The 24,488-nt window shown below is 40.5% G+C and overlaps 1 protein-coding gene across 6 annotated transcripts in view; it reads left to right on the forward strand.

The window, feature by feature from the left end:
* The window catches only part of LOC124160772, a 44,347-nt gene that overhangs the window by 14,441 nt on the left and 5,418 nt on the right, over positions 1–24,488 (forward strand). For all 6 annotated transcript variants that reach the window (XM_046536801.1, XM_046536806.1, XM_046536804.1 and 3 more), the window contains 5 exons: positions 2,606–2,792; positions 3,774–4,102; positions 7,408–7,590; positions 17,744–18,003; positions 22,530–22,691. In XM_046536801.1, the coding sequence (XP_046392757.1) occupies positions 2,606–2,792; positions 3,774–4,102; positions 7,408–7,590; positions 17,744–18,003; positions 22,530–22,691 (1,121 nt within the window). The remainder of the gene's footprint in view (positions 1–2,605; positions 2,793–3,773; positions 4,103–7,407; positions 7,591–17,743; positions 18,004–22,529; positions 22,692–24,488) is intronic.

Consider the following 24,488-nt stretch of genomic DNA (forward strand, 5'->3'; position numbering starts at 1 on the left):
GATAACGACATGAAAGAAATTATCAAACCTTAAAATGGCCATAACATATTCCGTTACCTAAATCAATTCGGCTTCGCATTTCTTTTCAATTGCAGTATGTTACAAGTTGTTTCAATATAATCCTCGGGAATCTATTATTGGGCGTAGAATATTGAGCAAAGTATTGACATACTAAACTGAAAACAAACAACTAATTTCTCGGAGGTGGCTCAAAAAGTGCTTTCCTTCTGCTTTGAGGAACTCTATAGGAGTTTTCCCTTGAAGGGGAGAAGCGTAGGCCGTGACACATTGCACATACAGCTAATGTTAGGGGCTTTGAAGCTGGGTTGGACGACGCGGAAATGGTAGTCAAAATTCACTCCACTGTCAACTGCCCAAATGGCTATGCAATATGGTGGTTAAATTTCAAGAAATAAATAAGCGCATGAGAATTCAATAGTTACGCAGCATCCTATGGACCTATTGATAGGTATTGCGAAGTTTTAAGATCAGAAAATTCACTTTACAGTGTGTGTGTGCAGCATCAAGTCATCCGTCACTGGGACTTGATCCGTGGAACCTCTGATTCGAAGCATGATACTTTACCCACTACACCACCGGAACGATTGGGTTCTAAGGCAGTCTCAATGCTCAATATGTCGGCTGTGTCCACGATGTCCCGACGAGAGCAGATTCCATGGTAGGTGAGTCGAGGGCGAAGCATACTTCGGAGAATATGGCGAAGAATTCGTAGCTGGATCTTTTGCGCCTTGTCATAATGCGACGGGTATGATTATATTCCCGGTGTAGGGGATATATTGCTTTTAAAACTCCCGGTTGTATGAGAGCATTACGAGGGCAAAGTTTTGGAGGACAAGTAGTTCCTGAACTGGCCGCTCTCAGACGCCAACGAGCTTTGCGTTAATTTTTTCCGCCACTGTACGTAATTTTTAATTCCGGGGCTGTAAAAAGGGCCCCATTTTAGCACTCGCACTCGTCCGGCCACGCTATGAGTATGGTACGAGCATATGGGATACGGCGCACGAAGACTTAATCCGTGAACTTGATAAAATACGAAGGAAAGCAGCGCGATTACTCAAAAACTGCTAAGGGTGTACAGAAAGCGATAACCACGTGGGAGGGCGGAGCGGGGTGAGGGGAAGTAAGAAATTCGAATTGGCCCGAATCACATCCCTCGTCGCCGTTATGAGCCTGCAGTACTCCAAGGTGCACCCTTTTTGGGCCATTCGAATTGACATAGAACTGTGGGTCTCATCATGATTGTGGAAGAAAGGTGCAGCCACAGGATTATTACTTTAGAATTTTTATGTTTTCGCTTGGAGGCAAATTATAATTAGCCAAAGTCCAACTTGATTTTCTCATTCACCTGAGGATCTCGATCACATTTTACTTTTTATTTCCTTCCTTCGCGTGAGTACACGTCTCCTAATACAATAAAGACGCAAGTCTCTATCTCTTCTAGTTGTTCCGCAATTGAGTCGAATGTGAACTCCGGCAGAGGGAAAAACGGCCGGCATTGGTTGCCCAGAGCGGCTCCGTTTCTGTACACCCATAGCAGTTTTTGACTAATCGCGCTGATTTCCTTCGTATTTTATCAAGTTCCATTTTAAAGTTACTTGGTTGGATAACAATTACTTATACCACTTTAAAAAAAATAAAGAACCCGGGATTAATAGTCGTCATCATTAGGCGTAAATTATCTATTTATCTTATTATTGTAATCTTAGTTACGTAACGGTAGAAGAGATGATTGTTTCCATTACGTAACCAAGGTTAAGCTGCGTTTACACTGCAATACTTCTACTGCACAAACGCTCAAAAATCGAACACCGAATCAAATCCGCGCATATAGTAGCCCTAGTAGTACTGGATGAGCGGATTAGATGCGGTGGGCGATTGTTGAGCGTTTATACAGTGGGGGTATCGACTGAATAACATGTTATGTGAGTGGGTTGGAAGCCTAGGGGTAGGTACAAGTGATTTTTTTCTCAACAGAGTCAGGTAAATTTAATTATTAGAAAAAATGCGCAAAAACTTGGTTGCCAAGGGCTACGAGTGAGTCTCTGTTCTGTGCTGACATCGAGTGGAAAATCAAATGCACCACTAAACATCTGATAGATTTTTTTTTTTCTATACCTAATTTCTATACCTAACTCTGTAGAGAAAAGATAAATCACTTGTACCCCTTTGTCCTCAAGCCACTCATAAGTTACATGTTTTACGAAAAGTTATAGATTCGTGTAACATGTTACATGCAACAGTGTGTTATTAAACAAAAACTCGTGTTATACAACAAGTTTTTTGTTTCACGCTTCGTGTGGGAAACCAAAAAATTGTGTTATAACAGGGATTTTTGTTTTTTACACAATGTTAAATTTAACATGTTACACGGATAGTTACGTTTTCGTAAAAAATGTTATATTTATATTGATTACACTAATAATGATATATATAACACGTTACTCAGTGTAAACGCACCTTTTCGGTAGTAATATATATACGAAGCGTGAAACAAAAACTTGTTGTATAACACGAGTTTTTGTTTAATAACCCTCTTCTTTTTATTTTATATATATATATATATAACTTCCATTTCATCCCTTAGGTTACCTACAACTCATTTATTCCCATTGACGTATGTGGGAACGGAACGACGCGGAGCCTCATCTTAGAGACACCATTCATCTCGAAGACGGTGGAGGAGAACACTCCTTATCACCAAATTGTCTCATTTTCTTCTCCGAAAGGATACAACTGCAGTATTCAAATCGTAGAGGAAAATCCGTCAGCAGGTAAACATGCATGCAATCGACTAAACTTAGTACCTTGTTTTGCATATACTTTTCCTTTTTATTCGTAGGTTTGAATTAACTATCTATTATTATCTACCGCAAAACATTGTGGATAAAAGTGAAAAATTAATCGATATTTTTCGATCATTATATGAAAATATCTTTTTATTATCGGAATTTTTTGAGAAATTCCACTTCATCAATTAAAATTCGTATATATAGGTATCAAAATTCATTTCTTCATCACAATTTCATCACTATTTGAGTTGAAGGAATAAAAACTTGACTATTTCCTCGTGGTTATTTATTATCACCGACCATGGTTTCGTTACAGCGTAACGCTATCAAGGTCAGCATATCATTATCGCTTTTTGGCATATTATTAATGCCACTATGTGGCGAAACGATGGTCGATCATAATAAATCACCGTGTGGAAATAGCCAAGGTTTTATTCCTTCAACTCCTACGATTAATGATTTCCACCGAGTTGCGCCCGCTCCCATTGATAACAATTTCATCACTAATACTCCCGGATACCCGGACTATTGTGCTTCCTTTGTGTCTCAACACGTGTAATATGAAAACCAATTTCGCTCAAAAGTATGAATGAAAACTGTAAATTATAATTAAGTTGCTTAAGATGCGTTTCGTGGGGCCATGGAGCAGGTAGTCCCAGGATGGGCGTGTTACACCCTCTGAAGGGTCGCTAATCCGGAACCTTTTCCTCGACGCGCTCACCCTTGCTGGTCCGTCTCCTCGACCCTCCGAGCGGGGGGCCTCCCTCCCGAAAAGTGACCGCTCTGACTGCAAATTGAAAATCAATAAATCAATCCAATCATCAAAAAATGATTGTTGGCATCGTACTTCCGCAAATCATGCGATCAAGTACGTCTTTGAACCGTGATTATGCGATCAAAATCGAGAAAAAAAACAAGGTTTTGCAGCTGCACTAATGAATGGTTTTACCACTGTATTTTCAGGATGGTTTATAATAGATGTCATGCCTTATATTGGATACATAGAAATCTATCTTGACGATGTTAACCGAGAGGACCCTATCTTCAAAGGAGCTATTGAACCGGTCGTGTCCCTGCAAGCTAACATCACTTGTGTCGAGTTTAAGGGTGTGTCCGATGGCTCGCTGTCCGATAGCTCTGTTGCAGAGGCAAGCACGGCAGTAGGCCTTGAGGTCCATATCAAGGATGTGAACGATAACTGGCCGAAGTTCAAGCAAGATTATGTGGTGATTGGATACCCTGTTAAAGAAATTGCCGATGTGGAGTTTCCGGATTGGGGTCATTTCGCTGAAGTAAGTATTGCCTTGTGTGTTAACTTTTGTAACGTCGTGCTTTGTATCTGTGACATTCTTATTGTGCCATGCCATTTCTATTCATTTTTTATTACTATCTTTATTTAATTTTGTTAATTATTTTGTTTTTTATTGCATTAATTTATTTATTTAATGCATATGTTGCTAGCTTGATGTTTTAGATTGTTTACAGTTTGTTTAAAAGAAAGTTTCCGATGAAATCTTGTCGTGTTCGGCACTGGGTAAGGCTGTTTAAGGCCAACGCTTCGATGACAAACTCCCTCATCATCATTAGGGCTAAGAATGACTGCCGAGTTTGGTCACGACCACCGGGAGAGACTCTTATCTCTGTCAGTGGTCTTGGTTGGTCCCCGCTGGGTTTTTATATTGAGCAAGCCAAAAGGACGGTTGAGACCCATTTTTGTCCAGCCGATTCACATTGTCTCGGAGGGGCTGGAATTTGAATTATGGCTGTGCTTGCTGTATTTCATCAATCAACGGTCTCCATAGTCGAGACTCCGGGCAGAACACCAGCCAAATCAGTTGAAAATTTTCAGTATTCTTTTGGCAAAACAAACAACGAACTACTCAAGAATCTTTTGGATTACGTGATTCCGATTTAACCCAGACATAAAAATCCCAAATTTGCCCTCAAACCTTCCCACATCCCTTTACCCACCTAACCCAAGCAATGCCTAGACTGAAACTTCAAGAAAGAAGCCAAGTATAGTATATGAAACCATCCCGCTGCTGGAACCACTAGAAGTCAGCTGATTGGCTGGGGGCTAGGAACATCAACATAAAAGAAAACTCCGCTTGGCAACACCAGCCAAATATGAAGCATACGCCACGGAGGTTTAAAAGCTACTGGATTTCCCGGGAGCCTTTCTCATTGCTCTCTCATCTCCGCCTATCGCATATTGGCAGTGCTGTAGTTGGACCGGTACGGCGTACCCCCTAAAATCCAAACTCGTTATGAGTGTACCGGTTAAACTACCTTGTTAAATCTGTAAGAAATTGCACCACTGTAAATTTTCCAATGGATTTCAGAATGAAAAATCGGAAATGATTATTTACTTGTTCAGTATTATATATAGGCACAACTTGGAACTAACTGGGCCCATAAGAGTTGCGAGTTTGACATTTCAGTCGCACGGCCGGATGTATAATACATGCTAAGCTGTTGGCTAACTTGGTTTCTTCGAAAATGTTGATCATCTCAAAGGACAAAGATTTTGATGAGGAACTGAAGAAATTAGGAAGGGATTCAATTACTTCTTCTGTTTAAGTAAGTTAAGTTATTCTAGATTATCCATAATGCTGGTCGGAATGTCGGCACAGTTACTTAAAAACTAAAAACAGCTGGCTAGTAATAGATAAAAAAAAAACTTAGTAGTTCTAATTGTGCTGAAGCTTGCAAGCATGTATGGCTTGGGACTACACCAAGGTCCAGGATTAAAACCAACTAAAGAGTGGGTTGATCGGAAAATTACTTATTTTTGAAATACTACAGATTTGCAGCAAAATAGTTTAAGAAATAAAATCTATGAACACGAAAAATCTATGAGTCATATACGTGCAGAGTAGGCTAATGAGAGTGCTGAGAACAAACATTTAGAAACAGGAGTTGATAAATGTTAGTTAATCAGCGTGAGACAAAAAGTAGACTGTTGAGGACAGCATATGAAGAGGCAAAGCTAGGAAGACCATTCACTGATTTTCCAATAAACATTCAAGTCCAAGAACTTAATGGTTTGGATATGGGAAGAGTCTTACATTTTAAGTTCAGTTGTACCAACATCACGGATCTTATAGCCGCAGAAATGTGGAGGAAATAGCTAATCATCTTATAAAAAATAATATTAAAATAAGTGTGTTGGTAGACGAGTCTACTACCAGCAGTAATTTACCAGTACTTGTGTTATGTTTGAGATGTGCCATACCAGAAAGCACTGTAGTTCATTAATTTTTTTGGGATCTCATTGAACGTAAAGACATGGCATCCAGTTTAATCATGGATACCGTTTCGCAGAATGGGAAGTCTTATGGTTTTTCTCATTCTTACCTCAAAGATAACTTTGTTGGTTTTGCAAGTGACTGAGCCTCGGTAATGTTAGGAAAGAAAAATGGAGTTTCTGTGGCTAACTTGATTGTTTGGCACTGTGTTATCCGTCTTGAACCTCCTTAAGTGATTTTGGTGAGTACCGCCTAATTTTTTTTTCCCAACTGCAGCACTGAATATTGGTTGGTTTTGAGGAAGTCACGTTCCCTCCGCCCTCACCTCTAAAAAAAACTTTGGGCTGCCTCTCAGTCGTAAAAAAAGATATTTGAAATGCACTTCAAACGATCCAAAAGCCCATGTGTTTTTTCCATTGCTTATTTCAAGGGGACGTCATAGAGGAGGCGCAAATTCATCCAACATCAGAGGGCTGATATTCGTTGCCACTTTGGTCGCATTTAAATCAGTTTTCAAAAGTGTCTGCGGCGGTGATGAGTGCAATGCGATACACTTTTTTTCCAATATTTTGCAGTACAGTGTTCGGAAACGCGAGGAATAGTGTTGAAAAGTTATGAATTTGATAGATTACAATATCACGTATATAAATTTCGGTAAGCACCCCAGACTCATGGCACTAGGTGTTAGGTGATATGAGTCTCGGTATAATTGCCATGGGAATTAAAGAACCTGGATAGCGTAGTGGTCTGCGCAGTGGCCCGGAAAGCCAAAGGTCCGCGGTTCGATTCCCGGCCCAGGGGAATTTTTTCTCATGGCAATTGTTGTATATTTCACCGCCGTTCACGCGGCAGGTTTAGAAATATTACACACCCCTAGTTATACTGTATTTCTCCCCAAGAAACTCGGACCAATTTGTCCGTCAGCGACGCGAGTGGAAGCTTTAGTAAACCCACTTCAATTCAAATGCGCGGTGAGTGACAACGGCAGGCTTGAGGATCCTCTATTGCAGGGGTCTCCAATTTACTAGGCCACATTCCAAGTTCCGAATCGCCCCGCGCGCGGGCCGGATAGCAAATTTGCTGATTACTGAATTATACAATATTCAATACTTGAAACGAGTGCGGATGAAAGCCCTCCGCGGGCCGTATTTTGGAGACCCCTGCTCTATATCGTAATATGATCGTAATATTCGTGAGTCCGCGTATCAGATGTTTGTTTACCTGTGTCCCCAGTGTTGCCAGATCGAACGCTATAGAATCAGTCTCATTACTTAATTTACACATCTCGTATGCTGGGTTTTCTTATAGTTTATGATTTATCATGATATTGTGTGACGTTACATTTTCAGGCGCAGGATTCCGATACCGAGGAGTACGCGTCCATCACGTACAGTTGCCCCGACACAAATGAAGTGATCATCGACCCAAAGACGGGATACCTCTACCCTCACCCCAAAAATTTCAACTACAATAATGTATACTTCGAGGTGCTTGCTTCAGATGGAGCGCAAAATTCCTCTATGACCGTAGATGTAAGTACGTCCATTCACCGCCGAACTTGTTATGCATAAATTTTGAGAAAATATGGTTACGCAACAGTTATAATAGAAAATGAAGTATGAAATACTGTGCAAGCCATTAAGTGTACAGGAAATATATAATTTCAATGGTTAACATTCTTAGTGCTACCGAAATTTGGTGGTACTAGCGAGAAGCACTAACGTAAATCGAAAAATTTTGTATCACATTACGAAATAACACAACATGAAGTTGCTATTTTATGTATCAATATAATATTGTTTTTTTTAATTTACTCAAAAGAAATTATTTCAGGTTATTATATCCTAATATCTTTAATAGAGGATAAAACAAAATATATTAGCTAATTATGATTTTAAATCCTGTCTCCACTCGAGCTGATATATCGGTCCTTGGTACTGAGAGGGTTAAAATTATTCAATTTCACTAACAAAGGGAGACCTCGTGCCTTGGTTGATGTCATTTTTTTAAGATATTCGGCATGCTGAACACATATCGAAATTCGTAGTGATTCCATAGAATCAGCAATTGTTTGGCTGTAAAAATTATTTTTCATACGTTACTTTTAACTTGTATAATTTTTATGCCTAAAATAAAATAAAAAATATTCTCAAACATTGAAGGCGTGATGGCTTAGTGGTTAGCGTCATTAATTCTCATCGGGTGACCAGGGCTCAAGACACCATCCCGGTGGTATAACTTATCGTTTTCAATTTAATAAGATTTGCATGGTTTCAATTTAATTTCAAATCCAGGATGTGGACGAGGAATTTTTTAGCGTTGCATTGGGTTTTAGGAATTAAGAGGACGTGGGACATAAATTTTTCTCCTCCCTCGAGGCCGTCTGAGTTTGGAGATAGTTCTCTTGTCGGCCGGTAGAGTCATCTCAGACAATCCATCCTTGCCTCGGCGTTTTTGACTAGGGTTTATTATCTTCAGTGTGTTCCCCTTTGAGGGAATGAGGCGGGCGTGGCTTCTGCTAGCTCTCGCACCTCCTCCTCCCTCTCACTTCTTCCGTGGCCGTCGCCTACGGGAATTCACTCGCACCCTTGGGTGCGTGTGCACCCTGACAGTATAGATAGTCGAGGGTCAGTTACCCTTTCTCATCAGAGCCCTTTTACTGTCAGCATGGGTTTCACTTTGCGTTTTTTTATCCGTATTCATGGAAAGCTTAGAGCGTATGGACGCAGAATTTTGCAGTGCGCTTCCGCGAGTCACGGAGGAAATAAATCCGCATTCGCTGGAAGGTGTCCTCGCCTTTTCGTAACCGGTGGCCCTCAGCCCCACGTGCACTTTTTTTGGTCTCTCGGGCCAGATCGCACTCATGCTGTGAATCTGACATACTTAGATACCTAAATAAAACCACAGAAAAGAAACTTGGGAACGAAAAATATCATTTTTGTAGCATAAAAATAATATTCTATTTTCCTATTGAATTTGTATTTTTATAGTACTTACTTATTCAGACGTTATAAATCCGAAAAGCTTTCGTAGTGGAGTTGCATCAGCTGTAGTGATTGGAAAACCTTAGCGACAAGGTAAATATTGCAGTATAATCAATAATACCAATGAGGATTACAAAATAATGTTGGCTTGAATATAAGATACAACTTCAATTTCTGCTTTTATCGGATATGTCACACGAATGACAACGAAAATGCTGTCCTTACGGACTTTGAAAAGTCATGATGAAGTCCTGTTTCACTCGCAGGTCTTTTCGTTCGAGGTAATTTACAGTTTCTGGTTGCTTTTCCGTATGGAGAGTTATCCGATGGGGACAGGTTAGTAGTTTCCTGGTAATTGTTGGGATACTGTACCAGAGTTAAAGAAAAGAGTATGTAATATCTGTTTTTAAATTATTTATTTTTAGCTTTTTTACTAGGCAACTGTCCTTCCCCGTCCTTCTCTCCCCTCTTTCGTTTCCCCGCTGAATTTCTCCTCTCTTGAGCTGCCAAAATTCCAGGAGGATTCCGAATCGGCATTGATCGGAAGAATCTCGGATCAACAATTTCGGGAAGCATACACTCAATGTAGAATTTTTTCAATTTTTCCACCATAAATTTTCTCCAAAAATCGTCACCCCTTTCGATTCTCTCCACTTTTAAATCACATTTGGTCCATACGGCAAAGATACAAAAGTCTCGCTGAGTGATGCGAAGCTGGCCCTGAATTTGGAAGAAGTAATTATGCTTCTGGTTAATCTTCATTTCATCATTCTTCATCCAGAAGTTTACTTTTCCTTTGTTGACTGCCTCTTCTACAGTCATCTCTGCTGCCGATGACGGACACTTTATTTCGACTATGCCACGATCACCAACAATTCTATCGGGAGTAGCTCCAAGGAAAGGAAATTCTTTGTCGACATACAGCCCGCATGGTTGAATGGAAATACCTTCCTTTAACTCCAATGCTGTGCGAGCTTTTTCCTCATTTATCCTTCCATATTCCAAGTGAGGAGAGTCAAAATTGCTGTACATAACTGATTTTATAAAGTTTTCACAGCCAGTGTGCGGAAGCATTTTACATACGCGGCCAAAATTGGAAGCAGTGAGCATCTTTCGCCGCATTGTGACCCACTGATTATTTTTTCCTTGCCCCACTGTTTGCCTTTCGATTTCCTCCATTTCTTTTTCGGTCCTTTGGAGGGATTTGAGGAAAAGCCGACACTCATCTTCAAATTGGGGGACTGGCATGTCCGGTCTTTCAGAAAATGGCCCGTAATCAGGGTCACGATTTTTTCCCAGACGACTGAATATACTTCTCTTCGATCTTAGCACACCTTTCCTTCTGAATGAAGTTAAAGCGCCTTATCACTTTTCCTCTGAAGGGACTTTTTGCAGTGGTACCCTGGACTTACGTCGCATACATTTTTATAAAGCGAGCATTTACATTTTCATAGTATCATTCCGAAGTTTCCGCGTTTCAAAGTGATACTATATATTATAACTAAATGCAGAGCAATTTTCCCATCAATCCGATGCTCCTTAAGGATCAGGTAAAATCGGAAATACAGAAAGACCAACAGAAAACAAAAGAGCGATTCGCCGGGGCGTGAGACTCCGCCGTAGACGAAATATAGCTCGCATCGCATCGCTGGCCGCTCACCGGCTGGGTCGAGGCCCAGGCGAGGAGTGGGCCAATTGCCGTCATGCATTCCCCCGGACGGGCGGCGAATTGACGAATCGGGCATCTTTGATCGCTGATATCTCGACTCACAGGTCACGAGGGCACGGGAAATTTCACACATTTCATTTTTTTGCACTAATCATGTGCAAAGTTTGAAGCAAAAGTGGGCGTTACACTCCGTTAATGTTCCTTGTTAGCGGGAAGGGGATGTTAAAATAGCGTTAGAGGGTAGAATGTTACGGAAACGAGGGAGGGGAAGGATAGGAATAGGATTTTTAGATAGAATGAAAGGGAGTAGACCTTACAGTGAATAGGGTACCTATTTTCCTTCATCAAAGAAAACGAAAGGCATTGATTGCGATTCGTTACCCACCATTAGTGTATTCATTACATACAAATTATTTGGTTTTAGAAATACCGGTTTTGACGAATGGCAAGGGTCAATTTTATCCTCATTTGAAAAAGGCCAGATTGCCGCCCATGCGATACCACTCCACGTGACGTCACAGGGACCTAGTTTCTATACGAATAGATAGGAGTTTTACATCGTCTGAGATTACCAATGCATGCATGAGTCACAGAGCTCAAGGAAACATATCTTAATAATCACCTATTAAAACTGGCTAAGGTCGGAAAGTTTTCCTCGTTTGATAAGGCATTAATAATCCTTATTTAAGCCAAGCACCACCAGCTAGCATGGTACTCAGCTATAGAGCGTTCCACATTTAGCTGACAGTACGGGGGTACGGGCCTTATGGAGAACAGTGTTGCCAAGCTTCCACTCCGCTGGCAGGCATCCTGACAGCGTATGCAACCACACATATTAGAGTGCCAAAATGGTGTAGTTTAAAAAGGAGGTTGGGATCGCACGAAAAACGGCGTAAATTAAGAATTTTTTTAGCGTAACTAAAATACCTTTACTGCGATATAAAAGGAAAAGTCTTTTGTTATTTTGCGTAGGTACTTATTCAATACACAAGCTGAATAATGAATAATCTGTAATGTAAAAAATAACAATAAAGTTAAGGATAATAAAAAATATCGCTACTTATGGATGCGACAAAATTTCTATTCCTTAAATATTATGCAGTATTTTTGGCTCTGGCTAATATTACATGAAAGGCGATGTTGTATAAGACAAAGATGGTTATATCAGAGGGATAATTGGCTTTTAAATGTTCATGCTCATTCATTGAGTTCTTTTTGCACAGAAACACATGCGATGCTCCTTTTAGGAACCCTTTTTCCGTCCCCGCATGGATAATTGCAAATCGTCCTCCTCGGGAAGTGGGGGCCTTAACATGGGAAACGATTCTCCATAAGAGCCCATAATGTCAACTAAATGTGGAACGCTCTCTACCTGCTAGCATCCTGCGTCGTATCAGCGGTCAGAGCCTCGCCCCAAAGTCACCTCACTTGCGGCAGCGGGAAACAGAACCACTTCACACGGGCTTTTCTCAGCATTCTCACTTACCCGTCGCGTTTTCGCGCGCTTGAAAATTTTCACTTTTCATTTAATCGCGAAAAATAGATATCGTCATTTAAAAATTAAAAAGCGTGAAATACGTACTCCAGGAGTAATAATCTTTCGATTTAGACAATAAAAAAAATAGGAAACCACCCTACTGAAGAAGGCATCGCTGGAAGGAAAGGGATGCTCCCAGATTACTTCTTTGGTACTCTAAGGATACCTACCTTAATCGGTAGGATAGTATAATAAATGCTTGCAAGATAAAATTATGTAACTTACGAATTCAGAGACTAAATAATGTTTCATGTCCAGACAGTGCTTTTGAAGCCGATTCTTAAAACCTAGTAGGTATTTAAGTAAAATTTATATTTTTCAGGTCTTACCGCGTACCTAGTTCAGGATATATTGTCACGTTTGGCGACATCTGCTGGTCGCTTCTTCAGAGGTGATTGGGCTGCTCTCGGTATGACCGCGAAAGCCTCAATGACTGATATTTAACTACTTTTTCTCCGTTGAAGGGACAAAATCACCATACAATGAATCTTTCAAGTACATTTTTTGATTTTTGTGTCATGAGTTAGAAAATTTATTTCCATTCGCGTCATGACTGTGTGCATCTATGCTTACCTTTACAGAGGTATTGAAGCATATCGCATGAATTTGATTCAGGTATTCCAGATACTTTTGTAGTTGGTACTACGCATCGGCAACACTTTTTCAAAAAGTTTATTTATTTTGTATTTTGTGAATGAGAGAAAATTGAGAAATATTTTTTACTATCCCAAAGTAAATTTAAAATCAAAATGAATAGTTACAACTTGTTCCGATTAAACGGCCGTGGCCAACCTCAGGCTTCATGGAGATTTGTTTGGCCAGCTACAATATCTATAACACTTACTGTGCTGACTTTCAGGGGCGGATCCAGGATTTTTTTCTGGGAGGGGCACAAGCAAGGCCGTATCCAGGATTTTGTTCTGGGTGGGGCACAAGGATACCTCGCAATACAAAACGAATGCAATGATAATGGGACCGTATTAAAAATCTTGCATATTTTTGAGGGTCTGGGGGGGGCACGTGCCCCCGTGCCCCCCCCCCTGGATCCGCCTATGCTGACTTTGTACTGTACTGGATCTGTACCCCAGTGACCAATGATCAATTTGTTCCCCCGCTTGGGCGCTTTCCTTCAACTCTCCCTTCCAAGATGAGACTAAGGATTTCGTACTTTCTCCCGCTCGGAATGTGGCCAAGATATGAGATTTTCCTCTTCTCACTTCCTTAGAGAGCGATCAAGGCCTCCTCAGTACTTGAAACTCTGACCCATGATATTTTGAGAAGCCGTCTTAGGAACCACATTTGAGTTGAAATCCTTGTGTAGGCTTTCGCGGTGTGGTGAGGATTCAGCAGACTGGTTTTCGGGGTTACTATCTCCTAGATTCATCTCCGCAGACGACAGTTTCACCGGCATTGCAGCCAGTGGCGCCGACTCCGTGGGACCTGAGGGGGTCCGAGCCCCCTCAAAAATTCGTTATAGGTGTGAGGAAAAAATGTGCCAGGCTTGTCGATTTTCCTCGGAGTGTCCAGATCTCGATATTCGAGTTAACAGGGTTCTAATGTTGATCATATGACTCTTCTAAAATGCTTAAAAAACTTGAAACTCACTAATTATAAAATTTTCCGAGGCAAAATCTCCGTTTTGGGCCCCCCAATATTTTTTGTAAGTCCCTGATTGCAGCGGGCTTCTTCAGGTCAATTAAGTGGACATCGAATCGTGAACGTGGTATCGCCCGCCTCTTAAGGCCTGTTTACACGATACATTGACACGTACGAGTTAATGTGCGTTTGCGTGAATGATTTTTGTGGACCGGAACGGAACATGTACGAATACATGAACCAAAATTAGAAGAGGTTCTATTTTCTGTGCATGCATTCGCACAAGTTGGGTGGTTACACGGTGCATTTTGGCGTTCATTCTCGCGTTCATACATTTATACATTAACCCGTACGTGTTAATGCACCGTGTAAACAGGCCTTTATACACCCCGTCGGAGGCCGGTGTCTTCTCATTGGCTGGTTCAGGAGGCCCGGGTGGCTTCTCATTGGTCCGCATCTCCCGGCACTGTCCTGTCTCTCCGGGTTTACTCTTGAGAACTCTTCGACCTTAACACGAAAGCAGGATGGCTTTCGAAACTTTTGTCACTCACGGCAACAGCAAACGTGGCTGGAGGACGTGGAACCATGCATTCATCATAAGTATCATAGCAAGGACCTACGCAAGAATAATACGAAGTATTCTTGCAGGCCACCCTTCCTTAATGTACTTCCATTTTCAATTCATAATAAGATCTGTTCCCATTCATTGTATCTAATAATCTTACTCTCTTCCTTCACCTCCCACGTTTACCCAACACCCTCTAAGATTTCTCCACTTTTTGTATTTGTTTTGCGGAAACTTACGTAAACGCCAAATTTTATGGTTTTCAATCAGAACAATGTTTTTCTGGGTTTTTCGCACGCTACGAGGGTATTATTATCCTTTTGATTATAGTAATTTTTTTCGAACTGCTGTGGCCATTTTGATGGAATTTATCAAACTGTTTGGTCATTGTTACTGAAATATTCAATTTTCCATATGAATCGAAGAGTTAAATTTATTTAAAAAGATAAATTCATCAGAATTTGGTATTTCTAACTCAATTTTTTTTCATTGTTTCTGATGAAGGAGCTTTCTCTCCTCACCCACCATGTCCAGCACCTTGTCGTTCCTCTTGTGTCTGCGTTATAATGCTGGTAATATTTACCATCACATGCGTTTTCCATATCGGCGGAGTACATAATTTGCGCCGAAGCTGTGGGACATGCGATGTCTTGAGCACCATTCTCGAATTCAGGAGGAAGAAATACACTATAGAAATCCATTAGAGAAAACCTACTATCTAAGACGAAAAGCGTTTTTTCACTTTTCGTTACAGGCACAGTCAAGTAATCAAGAAAACTGCCTGCGCTCAAAAAGCTTCATACACGCGATACACGCGATCACCTTCCCTTAGCTTTGATTCTTGGCCGCCAGATGTCTCACACTTCGTTTGGATTCGCCATTGGTTTCCTTCCTCTTTGCCCCAACTTCCAATGCATCAGGCGAGTTAGAACAAGAATCTTTACAAGAGCGCAGATCAAAGTATGGGCTAACCTTACTCAGTAAATTGTGTGAAGATTTTTGTTTCAGACGAAGTGAAAAATATCCCTCGTTTGCCGTCGTAATGTCGCAGACGTGATGACGAGCAGAAAATAAAGGAATTCTATCATTTTCAACGCTTGTCCTTAATTAATGGATCGGAATTGAAAGAATTCAATTCACAAAATATACAGACAGGTCGTGTGCCATTTTTGACCTCTAATTTTATAACTTTTCATCGAGCAATGTTCATGAAAATTGGCATACTTATGGGGAAAGGTCCAAAGTTTTGTTGAGTGTAAGCAAAAGTTTACAATTTTGACCTCACAATGATCGCCCAAACCAAAATTTTTGAAATTGCCTCATGGGGTTTTAATGTTAAAAAATCGAGATAAAAAATGTCTGAATTTCATTGACTAAGATGTCAATTCCTAGGTTTTCGAACACGAGGAAACCGAAAATAACACTTTTATTTACGAAAAGTCAACCGTTGACCCAGTAAGGTCACAAAGAAGGTCATAAGGGTGGCAAAATGAATAGCATACCAACAAAGGTATCAATCCATGGGTTTTAAGGGGTGCCCAAGTCAATAGGTACTAAAATCCTTTTACCCGTATTATCCACTAATTGACCTCCAAGGCCAATAAGGAGGTCAAAGATCATGGAGGTAAACGTTTGGCCATCGTGACACTAACATGTCGATCCATAGGTTTTAAAGGGTGCCGAAGTCAGTTTTGCAGTTCAAAGATGCGTATTGTTGATTTTTTGTACATTGACGGATACATGTTGAGGCGCCCCGCAGGAACGCCCGCATTGCCGAATATTTCTGAACCACAATTTTAACTCTTTTATATCGTAAGATAGTATTGTCTTGTGCACGTGTATAATCAGTTTTGATGAAACTTTCTTAAACATTGCATGTGATTTTATTATTTGTTATTGCGATAAAAGTAAAGGTTGACCAAGATATCTTTTGTGTCCCCCCTTGAGTTTTTTTTCTGTATCTGCTACTGCCTCCATAAGAAGTCTACAGGCCGAACTATTTGTATTTTACTAGCTCTATAAATTCAATAATGGGCACCATCGCTAAATTCAACTTAATAAATCACTGCAGTCCCCAACACCAGACACAAATGGCCGCTTGCACCTTTTCACCCCTCTGCCGGTGACTGCGATGGCCACCAGCCAAAGTTGGAATCGCGAGTAGTAATCGTCAGTGGTGAGGTCATACTTCAACAGTTTATCTACATAATACCCTGCGAGCCACCTCTTGGGTGTTTGGCAGGGCGTGATCAATCACCAGCATGGAGAATGCAAGAGGAGTCCCACATGCACACTACACAGTCATTAAAATCCTACTCATATCATCAAATTATACTTTCACGTTCATATAAAGGCGAACACTTGCCAACTTGTCATGAAATCAATCGGCCTATGATGCTGGAATATGCTAAAAATTCTTTCAGAAATACTAGAAAAATTCAGAAATATCCATTCAGGAATACATAAGTTAGTTGGCTGCATCACAAGGAACTAACCTTTTAGTAAGTCCTAATGCTGCCGTTATAGTGTTGTTAATCATGAAAAAACAACCTAAATCCATCTATTCTACAACCTATCTCTCTTATTTTATTTATATAGATTTTCCATGGGGTAAAGAGCTGAAAAAAAGGGCAAAATTTCCTGAGTGATGGCTAGAAGTTTGTTCTGGGCTAATAGATAATACCTACCTCCTAGTATATTCGACGCTTACCGCTTTGTAACACATCATCTTCGTTGGTGATATTTTAATGTATACATTGTTTAAATTTCATATGCATTATTGATGCATGATTTTACTTTAATTATCTATATGATGTGACGGTCATTGATTTTAACCAGTTCAAGTGCGCATCTACATCTACACACTACCCTGCAAGCCGCCTAAAAAGTTGTATATCAGAGGGTGTTAAGACACCAGCCGTTTACATATAAAAAGCAAATACTCAAAAAAATTACGTTCAGCATTTATTAAAGTCATCTACGGTTCGGGGGAACAACTAATTCCCATATATCTCCGTTTAGCAAAATATATCTCTTAATTTATCGCTTGTGTGAGTCGTGTTAACTCACTTGCGATCCGATAATTTCCCACGTTATTGTATTCCTTAACCGTGGTCGTCGCATTAGTTATTTGGTGATCAGTGTTTGTTGTTAGAGGACTGGATTTATTTTAGGAGTAGGGAGTATTAATAAACTCCGAAAGTTTACATAGAATTCGTCTGCTGGTAGCCTCAAATGGAGTGGTGCCGTTTCACGGAAGTCTTCAGCACAGTGTCTCAACGAAGTTCTGAGTCTAATATTACTAAATATTTAATATTCATGATTGCATCCTTAGTTAATCATCCTGAGCGCTTCTTCGCTGGTAGTGCTACGTGTCCCAGGGCGTCTGCCACATGACACCTTGGCCATCGTAGAGGAATTGTCGGAGGCCACCGGTTTCTCGGTTGGGGCGCTGTGGGCGCGGCTGGTACCTGATGAGGGAGGCCCATTTGACAGCGAGAGCGACAAACCCCTCGGAGACCCATCTTACAGCCTGAGCATCTTAGCCTACGCATTAAATGATGATGATGGAATCGACGCCGACCTTTTCGTAAGGTAATAATTATCCCTCGATCACTGCAAAGCCGTGCAAAATGGGTTCGTTCACTCAGACATGAAATAGTGATTCATCAAAAGAATTGATTGGGTAGATGGAATGGAAAGATAAATGGGAAAGAAAAAATTCTTACCCATTCAGCCATTCTGTCTTCAGATAAATATATTATGAGAACACGCGATCGTTGCCGCCCACTTTTTATGAGTTGATGACGTCTTTTAAGTTCTTGTCCGTTCACTCGTTTAGAGAGGGCCTTTCATTGACGAAAGGAATCACTCAAAAGAGTGCAAACAACAACGAACTACACGGGGACCTTGCGCGACGCCTAAGAGTAGCTAAGATCCGTGAACCGCGCGTGTTAACTGACGTTCACCATGTAAAAACCGTATTATCGCGCGGAAAAACTTTTTTATATTTTTTATTAAGGTTGTCTAAAAAAATTCCACTTGTCTAGGTAGATTTATATGGAGCATTTTTCCAATCACCCGGCCTGTCTTCTCACCCCGCTTGGTGTTCCCTCTTCAATTCTCAATATGAACCAACTTCTTTCATTATATCTAAAGGTCTCACTCTCTTCCTTCCTCTCCCTCGCTTATACAAGTTCCGCTTATGCAAACCGCGGCCGCCTTCATCAAAGGTATTTCGGCAGAATTCTGAGTCTACCATACCTTAATTTTTAGAATTCAGGATTGCATCTACTTTTTCCCAATCGGGTGCCAAATATCTTTGGGAAGGAACTGTGTTCGCCCATGTTCACCATCTATATTTTTTATATATTATCCCCTTCTCTTCCCACCCCTTCATCTATATTCTTCCTTTTATCAATGGTTTCAACATCCCCTCCCCACTTGATACTCGCTCCATCCAAGCCTTCTGTCTTCTACGCCTTCGAGAGGACATCATGCCAAAAGATATTGGCGACTTAATTGCTCAACCTTCCTATTTTCTTATTAAATATTCTGAAGGCATCTCTTTTTTAGACTTCCTCTTTGCTCACTTGGCTGATCTCATCTACACTTTTACGACGGTACATGCCATCACCAGGGTGTGTGGCACGGGGTGATCCCAACCTGGAATGCAGAACTCGTCCTAGCCTTATCCATAAACGTGCTCGTTCGCCGCACAGAGGCCTGCCACACAGGACAATTACACGTGGTCAGACCAGAAACTAGGAGAATTACAAGGACACGGCCATGCTAGCATTCAAATTAATATACTACATAGTGTTAGAAAAACAAAAATTTTGCGTAGCAAGTGATTCATACATAAGTTATAAAATGCCAAAAGATGCATGCAGATAGCTTTTACAAATGTAATAAGTAGGGACAAAGGCGGATCCAGGGGGGGGGTGGGGGCACGGGGGCACGTGCCCCCCCCAGACCCTAAAAAATATGCTAGATTTTTAATACGGTCCCATTATCATTTCGTTCGTTTTGTATGACGAGGTATCCTTGTGCCCCCCCCTGAACAAAATCCTGGAGACGGCCTTGCTTGTGCCCCTCCCAGAAAGAAATCCTGGATCCGCCCCTGCATACAATCAAAGGAATGCTTGTTAGGTTTTCAAACACATTTTTATGTTTTTATGAATTAAAAATAATTTTTATTAGCTTTCAAGTTGTTTTTTTAAACATCTTTACATGCTTAAGACCTAAACTGTTACGCTTGGGTTTGGAAAGAAAATGGGAAAAATATTCGGATAAACCACTGACCATTGGCGTAGCGAGAGGGGGGAGTGCGGGGAGTCCGGCCCCCCCGAAATATAAAAACACAATTAATTTCCTTCATGAAAGGAAACAAATTATTGAAAAATCATGAATTTACAATATATTTCTCAGAAAAATGAAGATTTTTCAATTACGAAGGGTGCTAAAATTAGTTCGAAACCTTCTACTTTCTACCCCGTTGTTTAAAAATTTTGCCCCCTGATTTTGGACCCCCGCTAACGAAATTCCTGGCTACCCCACTGCCATCGACTGAATTGAAATTTTCCTCATGCACGTTTCCCCAGAATTTTGTCACTTTCTCATCGCATACCGACTTGCGTTTCACCCGAAAATACTTCAGTATGGTGAGGTAGATTTAGCACTTCCTCGCGATAATTTCACGCGACATTTTCATCAGTACATCATTAAATTAAATTGCAACTGCGCAATCAGCAACACAATTAAAGAGTATTTAAAACAGCATTAACGTCAGTTGCGACGAGGTGCTTGAAAGCTCAGCACGAGGAAGGGGTGGGTATAATCGCGTAATTATAGCAGAATCGCGTAAAGGAGAGGTGGCGGGGAAGGAGCGCGCTCCCTCCGTATTTTAAATAACGAGACTAGAAATGAGGGAGTCAAGGACGCACAAGTCAGATCTTGCTTCAGTGACGTCGTTGACTTCTAAGCAAAGCCAAGTGAGCTATGTGACATATGCAGTTGGCGTTTCCAATCCGTCTCTACTCGTTTAAGGGGTTAATGCTGCGCTTGTTTCTCTGAAAATTGTTCTGTTTGGACAATGTTGCATAATGGTATAGGCTAATTGTAAATAGAAAACTTAGTGGCAATCAATTAGAAATGAAAAATTAACAGAAATAACGTAAGGAATGCGTCGCGTTTGGTCAAATTCTTTTTTTAATCTCGAGCATGTCATCTAATTGTTGAAGCTATCGAGACATCTTCGGGCCCAGAAAGTCACTAACCTAGCATTTTTCGTCTAGAAACGGAGAATTGAAGCAAGTAGGCTAAAGGCCGTTTTACACGGGGCACATCCTTGCACAATCTAACGTGTGTACGAAGGAGCAGTCAAAATGCGTGGTGCAAAGCGGTGAATTGCTAGAACACATGCGAGAATGCGTGGACGTGAGATGGCTAAATAGCCCCTGTTCTAATTTCGTTCATGCATTCGCGCAAATCCTCGCCATTTTAGAAATTAATGCAGTTCTAACCTGCGCAATTTCGTACCCCGTGTAAAACGGCCTTAAAAAAGGTCAGTTGGTGAGACGGGGTAAGGATGAAACACCCTTGAATTGTTCTCGTGCAATTTGATATTTTCCTAATGATTTATGGTCTGTGTGATTTCGAAGACACAAAAACAACAGAATCACGGGCTGATGGACGGCCGAGGGTGGTTTTCTGAAATCTGCGAGGTACTTACTTTTGACGTGGTTATTATCATTCGACGCTGAGATTCCCCCGATGATTGTTCAATCTCTTGAGAAGAGTCACAATATGTGCCAGTCTTATTTTGCCTTTTTTATTTTCCACGGCTGAAATTCTCCTACGCAACTTCTACGAGAGCTTTCAAACAACCCGGTTCATGAGTAGGACAGGAATCGCATGCGACGGCGCATTCGAAAAGAGAATCGGAACTCTTTCCACCCTTATGGGGCTTTCACTGAACTTATTATTTAAAATTTCGGATCCAGATCCGATGTCTTCCGCGACTTTTGATCCGATGTACCCGATAAAGGGCAATATCCGTGTATATTTGGATTCGAGGAATCCGATCCGAACATCCCTAATAATAAATAATTAGCCACAGAACCTATTTCACCCAATCCGGATTTATTTTACTCAGATTAAACGGCATCTTAAATATATCGGTTAGACTCCAGACTATTTATCTTACCTTATCCAAGTGATCGTTTCTACCATAATACTTAGGTTTTCTTAAAATACCTTGAACATCTGGTAAAAGGTATTCTACTTGAAATTTCTGCAAAAGATTTAATCTAAACCTTTCCCTTCGATAGGTCAGAAATTTCCATTTAAAATTTGTGATTGATTCGGTTTCAGTACTATGTTTGTTGTAAAAACTTTTAAGATACCTTGCTGCTCACCTCTGTATTCTACCTATGTACGCGGAGCGGAACTGTAATAAACGCATTTTTCTACATCACTTGATGTGTTCATTTCTAATTTTGATGATGATGAAGTAACGACTACGACAATCCCCCTAGATCTTTCTGACCATTACCCAGTTGTTGCTACTTTTCCAATGAATGTTTGGAGATGTAGGTCAACCGACCTTTCAAAAGTTCTAATACTCATGATTTCATGAATCTCTCATGGCTGGAGAATGGGAACAATGTGTATGACACTGCCTCCTTTGACGAAAGTTTCGATAATTTCTACTGCAAATTTCTGCATTACTTTAATATGTCATTTCCTGTTCAGCATAAGAAAAGGACCAAGTTTCCTAACTGTAAACCTAGGGTAACTAATGAAATACGCTTCATGTCTCAATATGTTGAGGATAAATATATGTCGTGTAAATGTTGTAAAATCCTGATCTCTGGACAAATAAAGTACGCATATTAAAAAATTCATGTTTGACGAAATATCACCGGATAACGGTCCCTTTGATCCTCGTCATTCTCCTGTAAACTCACATTACAAAAGCCTCCATCCTCGATTTTTCTTCTTCTGTCATCGTCCACGATTCACCCTCATAGAGCAGCCTACTCCAGATGCAAGCTCTGATGAATTGTTTCCTTTACTACACCAATTTAGCCCATCAAAGATTATTTTATTCATTTCAGCCGTCTGGAAAAATTGACCGTTGGAGGCAGACCAATATTTGCTACGCCGTATGGTCGGACTGCTAAAGATGATCGAAGAGAAGTTGAAAGGACAGCACTGATTACCGTCAGCGTCGTACTTTTTGTAGTGGTTGTCGGAGTAATGGCATTCGAACTCAACAGGTAAGTCATGTTATCATGATTAAGACCAGAATTGGATTTAAAGCTCTGAGGACCCAAAGCAAGATAGGCAAACAGATGGCAGCAGAAATCTATATTCTAAGGGATGGAATTGGGCCTCCTCTATGTAGTCCCGTTGGGATAAGCGATGAAAAAAGGGACTCTGGGTATCACCGAGTGATTAATAAATACATGGGGTGAGCGATCATTCTTTTGGTCCCTGAAAATCTATCATTCTAAGGGACGGATAAAATGATCGTGTGATTCAGGCTTAAACTCATAATAACTGATAACTTCAGGCTTGATTTTGTGAAACCTCTCCATATTGGAAATAAAGGAGTAAAACTTTGTCAGGTTCACTATTATATTAACATGGGCACGACCCGGGTTTCGTAACGTAGTTATGATATGAAAGAAAGGTAGAGAGGAAAATTTCGTTACGACAGTTGAAGAGGTTTCGCAAAGAGTTGAGTTTCACAAAGACCTGGGTCCATCGATAGATTTTCAGGGACAAAATTAATGATCGCTCACCCCATTTTTTTATTAATCACCTGAAGATGTAACTACTTTACGAAAGCCGGGTCGTGCCCATCTTCTATATTATTTCTACTGTATACATAGCTTTTTCTCAACTTATACGCAACCAAACTTTACAAATGAGGTACCAAAATGCACAGAATTTATCAGAGAACATGCGACGGCATATCTTACTTCCTAAATATTGCTATTGTTTCCTAAAATTGGATTTTAAATAATTAAAAAAAAACAAAAAAAAACAAATCCGGTAAATATTCCTGACGTTAACGGCGCACAAACTGATACATTTGTTCATTCGCAATATTATCTCGCATTCTTTAAATAACTTTTATCAAAATGCGGCTGATTCCACATTAAAGTCTCCTGTTGATACGTAAGTATGAGTCATCATGTGCGTTTAACAGAGGATAGTGTAATTATTTCCAATGTTGTGTTTAAAGAGATCCTCTGACCTCAATTTGTACATGAACATTCCAATTAAATTTGTACATACGACCCTGCCTTTTTCTTATACATTTTAAAATTAGAAACGCGCCTATCCCTCTGTGGACCTCCATTGAAAAGAGCGGGGGAAGCCCGCTGGGAGCGGGCGCAGCGAGTATCAATATAATAGTGAACCTGACAAAGTTTTATTCCTTTATTTCCATGAAACTCAGTAGTTTAACTCGCAATTTTAACTTAAATGCTGGCGCATTAGATAATTCTTATCCAATCCCTACTTGATGCCTATGAAGTGTTCTATTAAACTATCTTGGCGAAATTTTCCTCTCTACCTTTCTTTTATATCAAGCACCTTAGCTGACCATAGCAAGCACTCGGGAATGATCCTAAAAATTCACTCGCATTTAAAAATTCAGGAACCACCGCGAAATACACCTGACGCTGACAACCCGCGTGCACTCACGCTTTGGGTCACATTTCAGCACCTGCCTCAATCTTGAGTTGACCAGCCAGACTCAAGTTGAGTTTGATTAAGAGTTATATTTTCGAAACTATAGTTTTTCCCAACAGGGAAGGCGGATAAGGCGGGTAGAGCGGCATCATCTGAAGTCAAGTGATGTACTCGAGCTACCTATTATTTACGCAAAAGAGACGCCAAAAAATGTAAACAAAAGAAAACATAATAAGAAATGAAATGTGAGTGCAATTTGTCACCTCAGTAGAATTCAAACGTCAAAAATGAGTTTTAAAAGGTACTAACAGTAGTCAACTTGACTAATTTTAACGCTTCCAATATTTGCACTCTTGGCGTGATCCATTTTT

This window comes from Ischnura elegans, chromosome 6 (genome assembly GCF_921293095.1).
Source record: "Ischnura elegans chromosome 6, ioIscEleg1.1, whole genome shotgun sequence".
NCBI classification, from domain to species: Eukaryota; Metazoa; Arthropoda; class Insecta; order Odonata; family Coenagrionidae; genus Ischnura; species Ischnura elegans.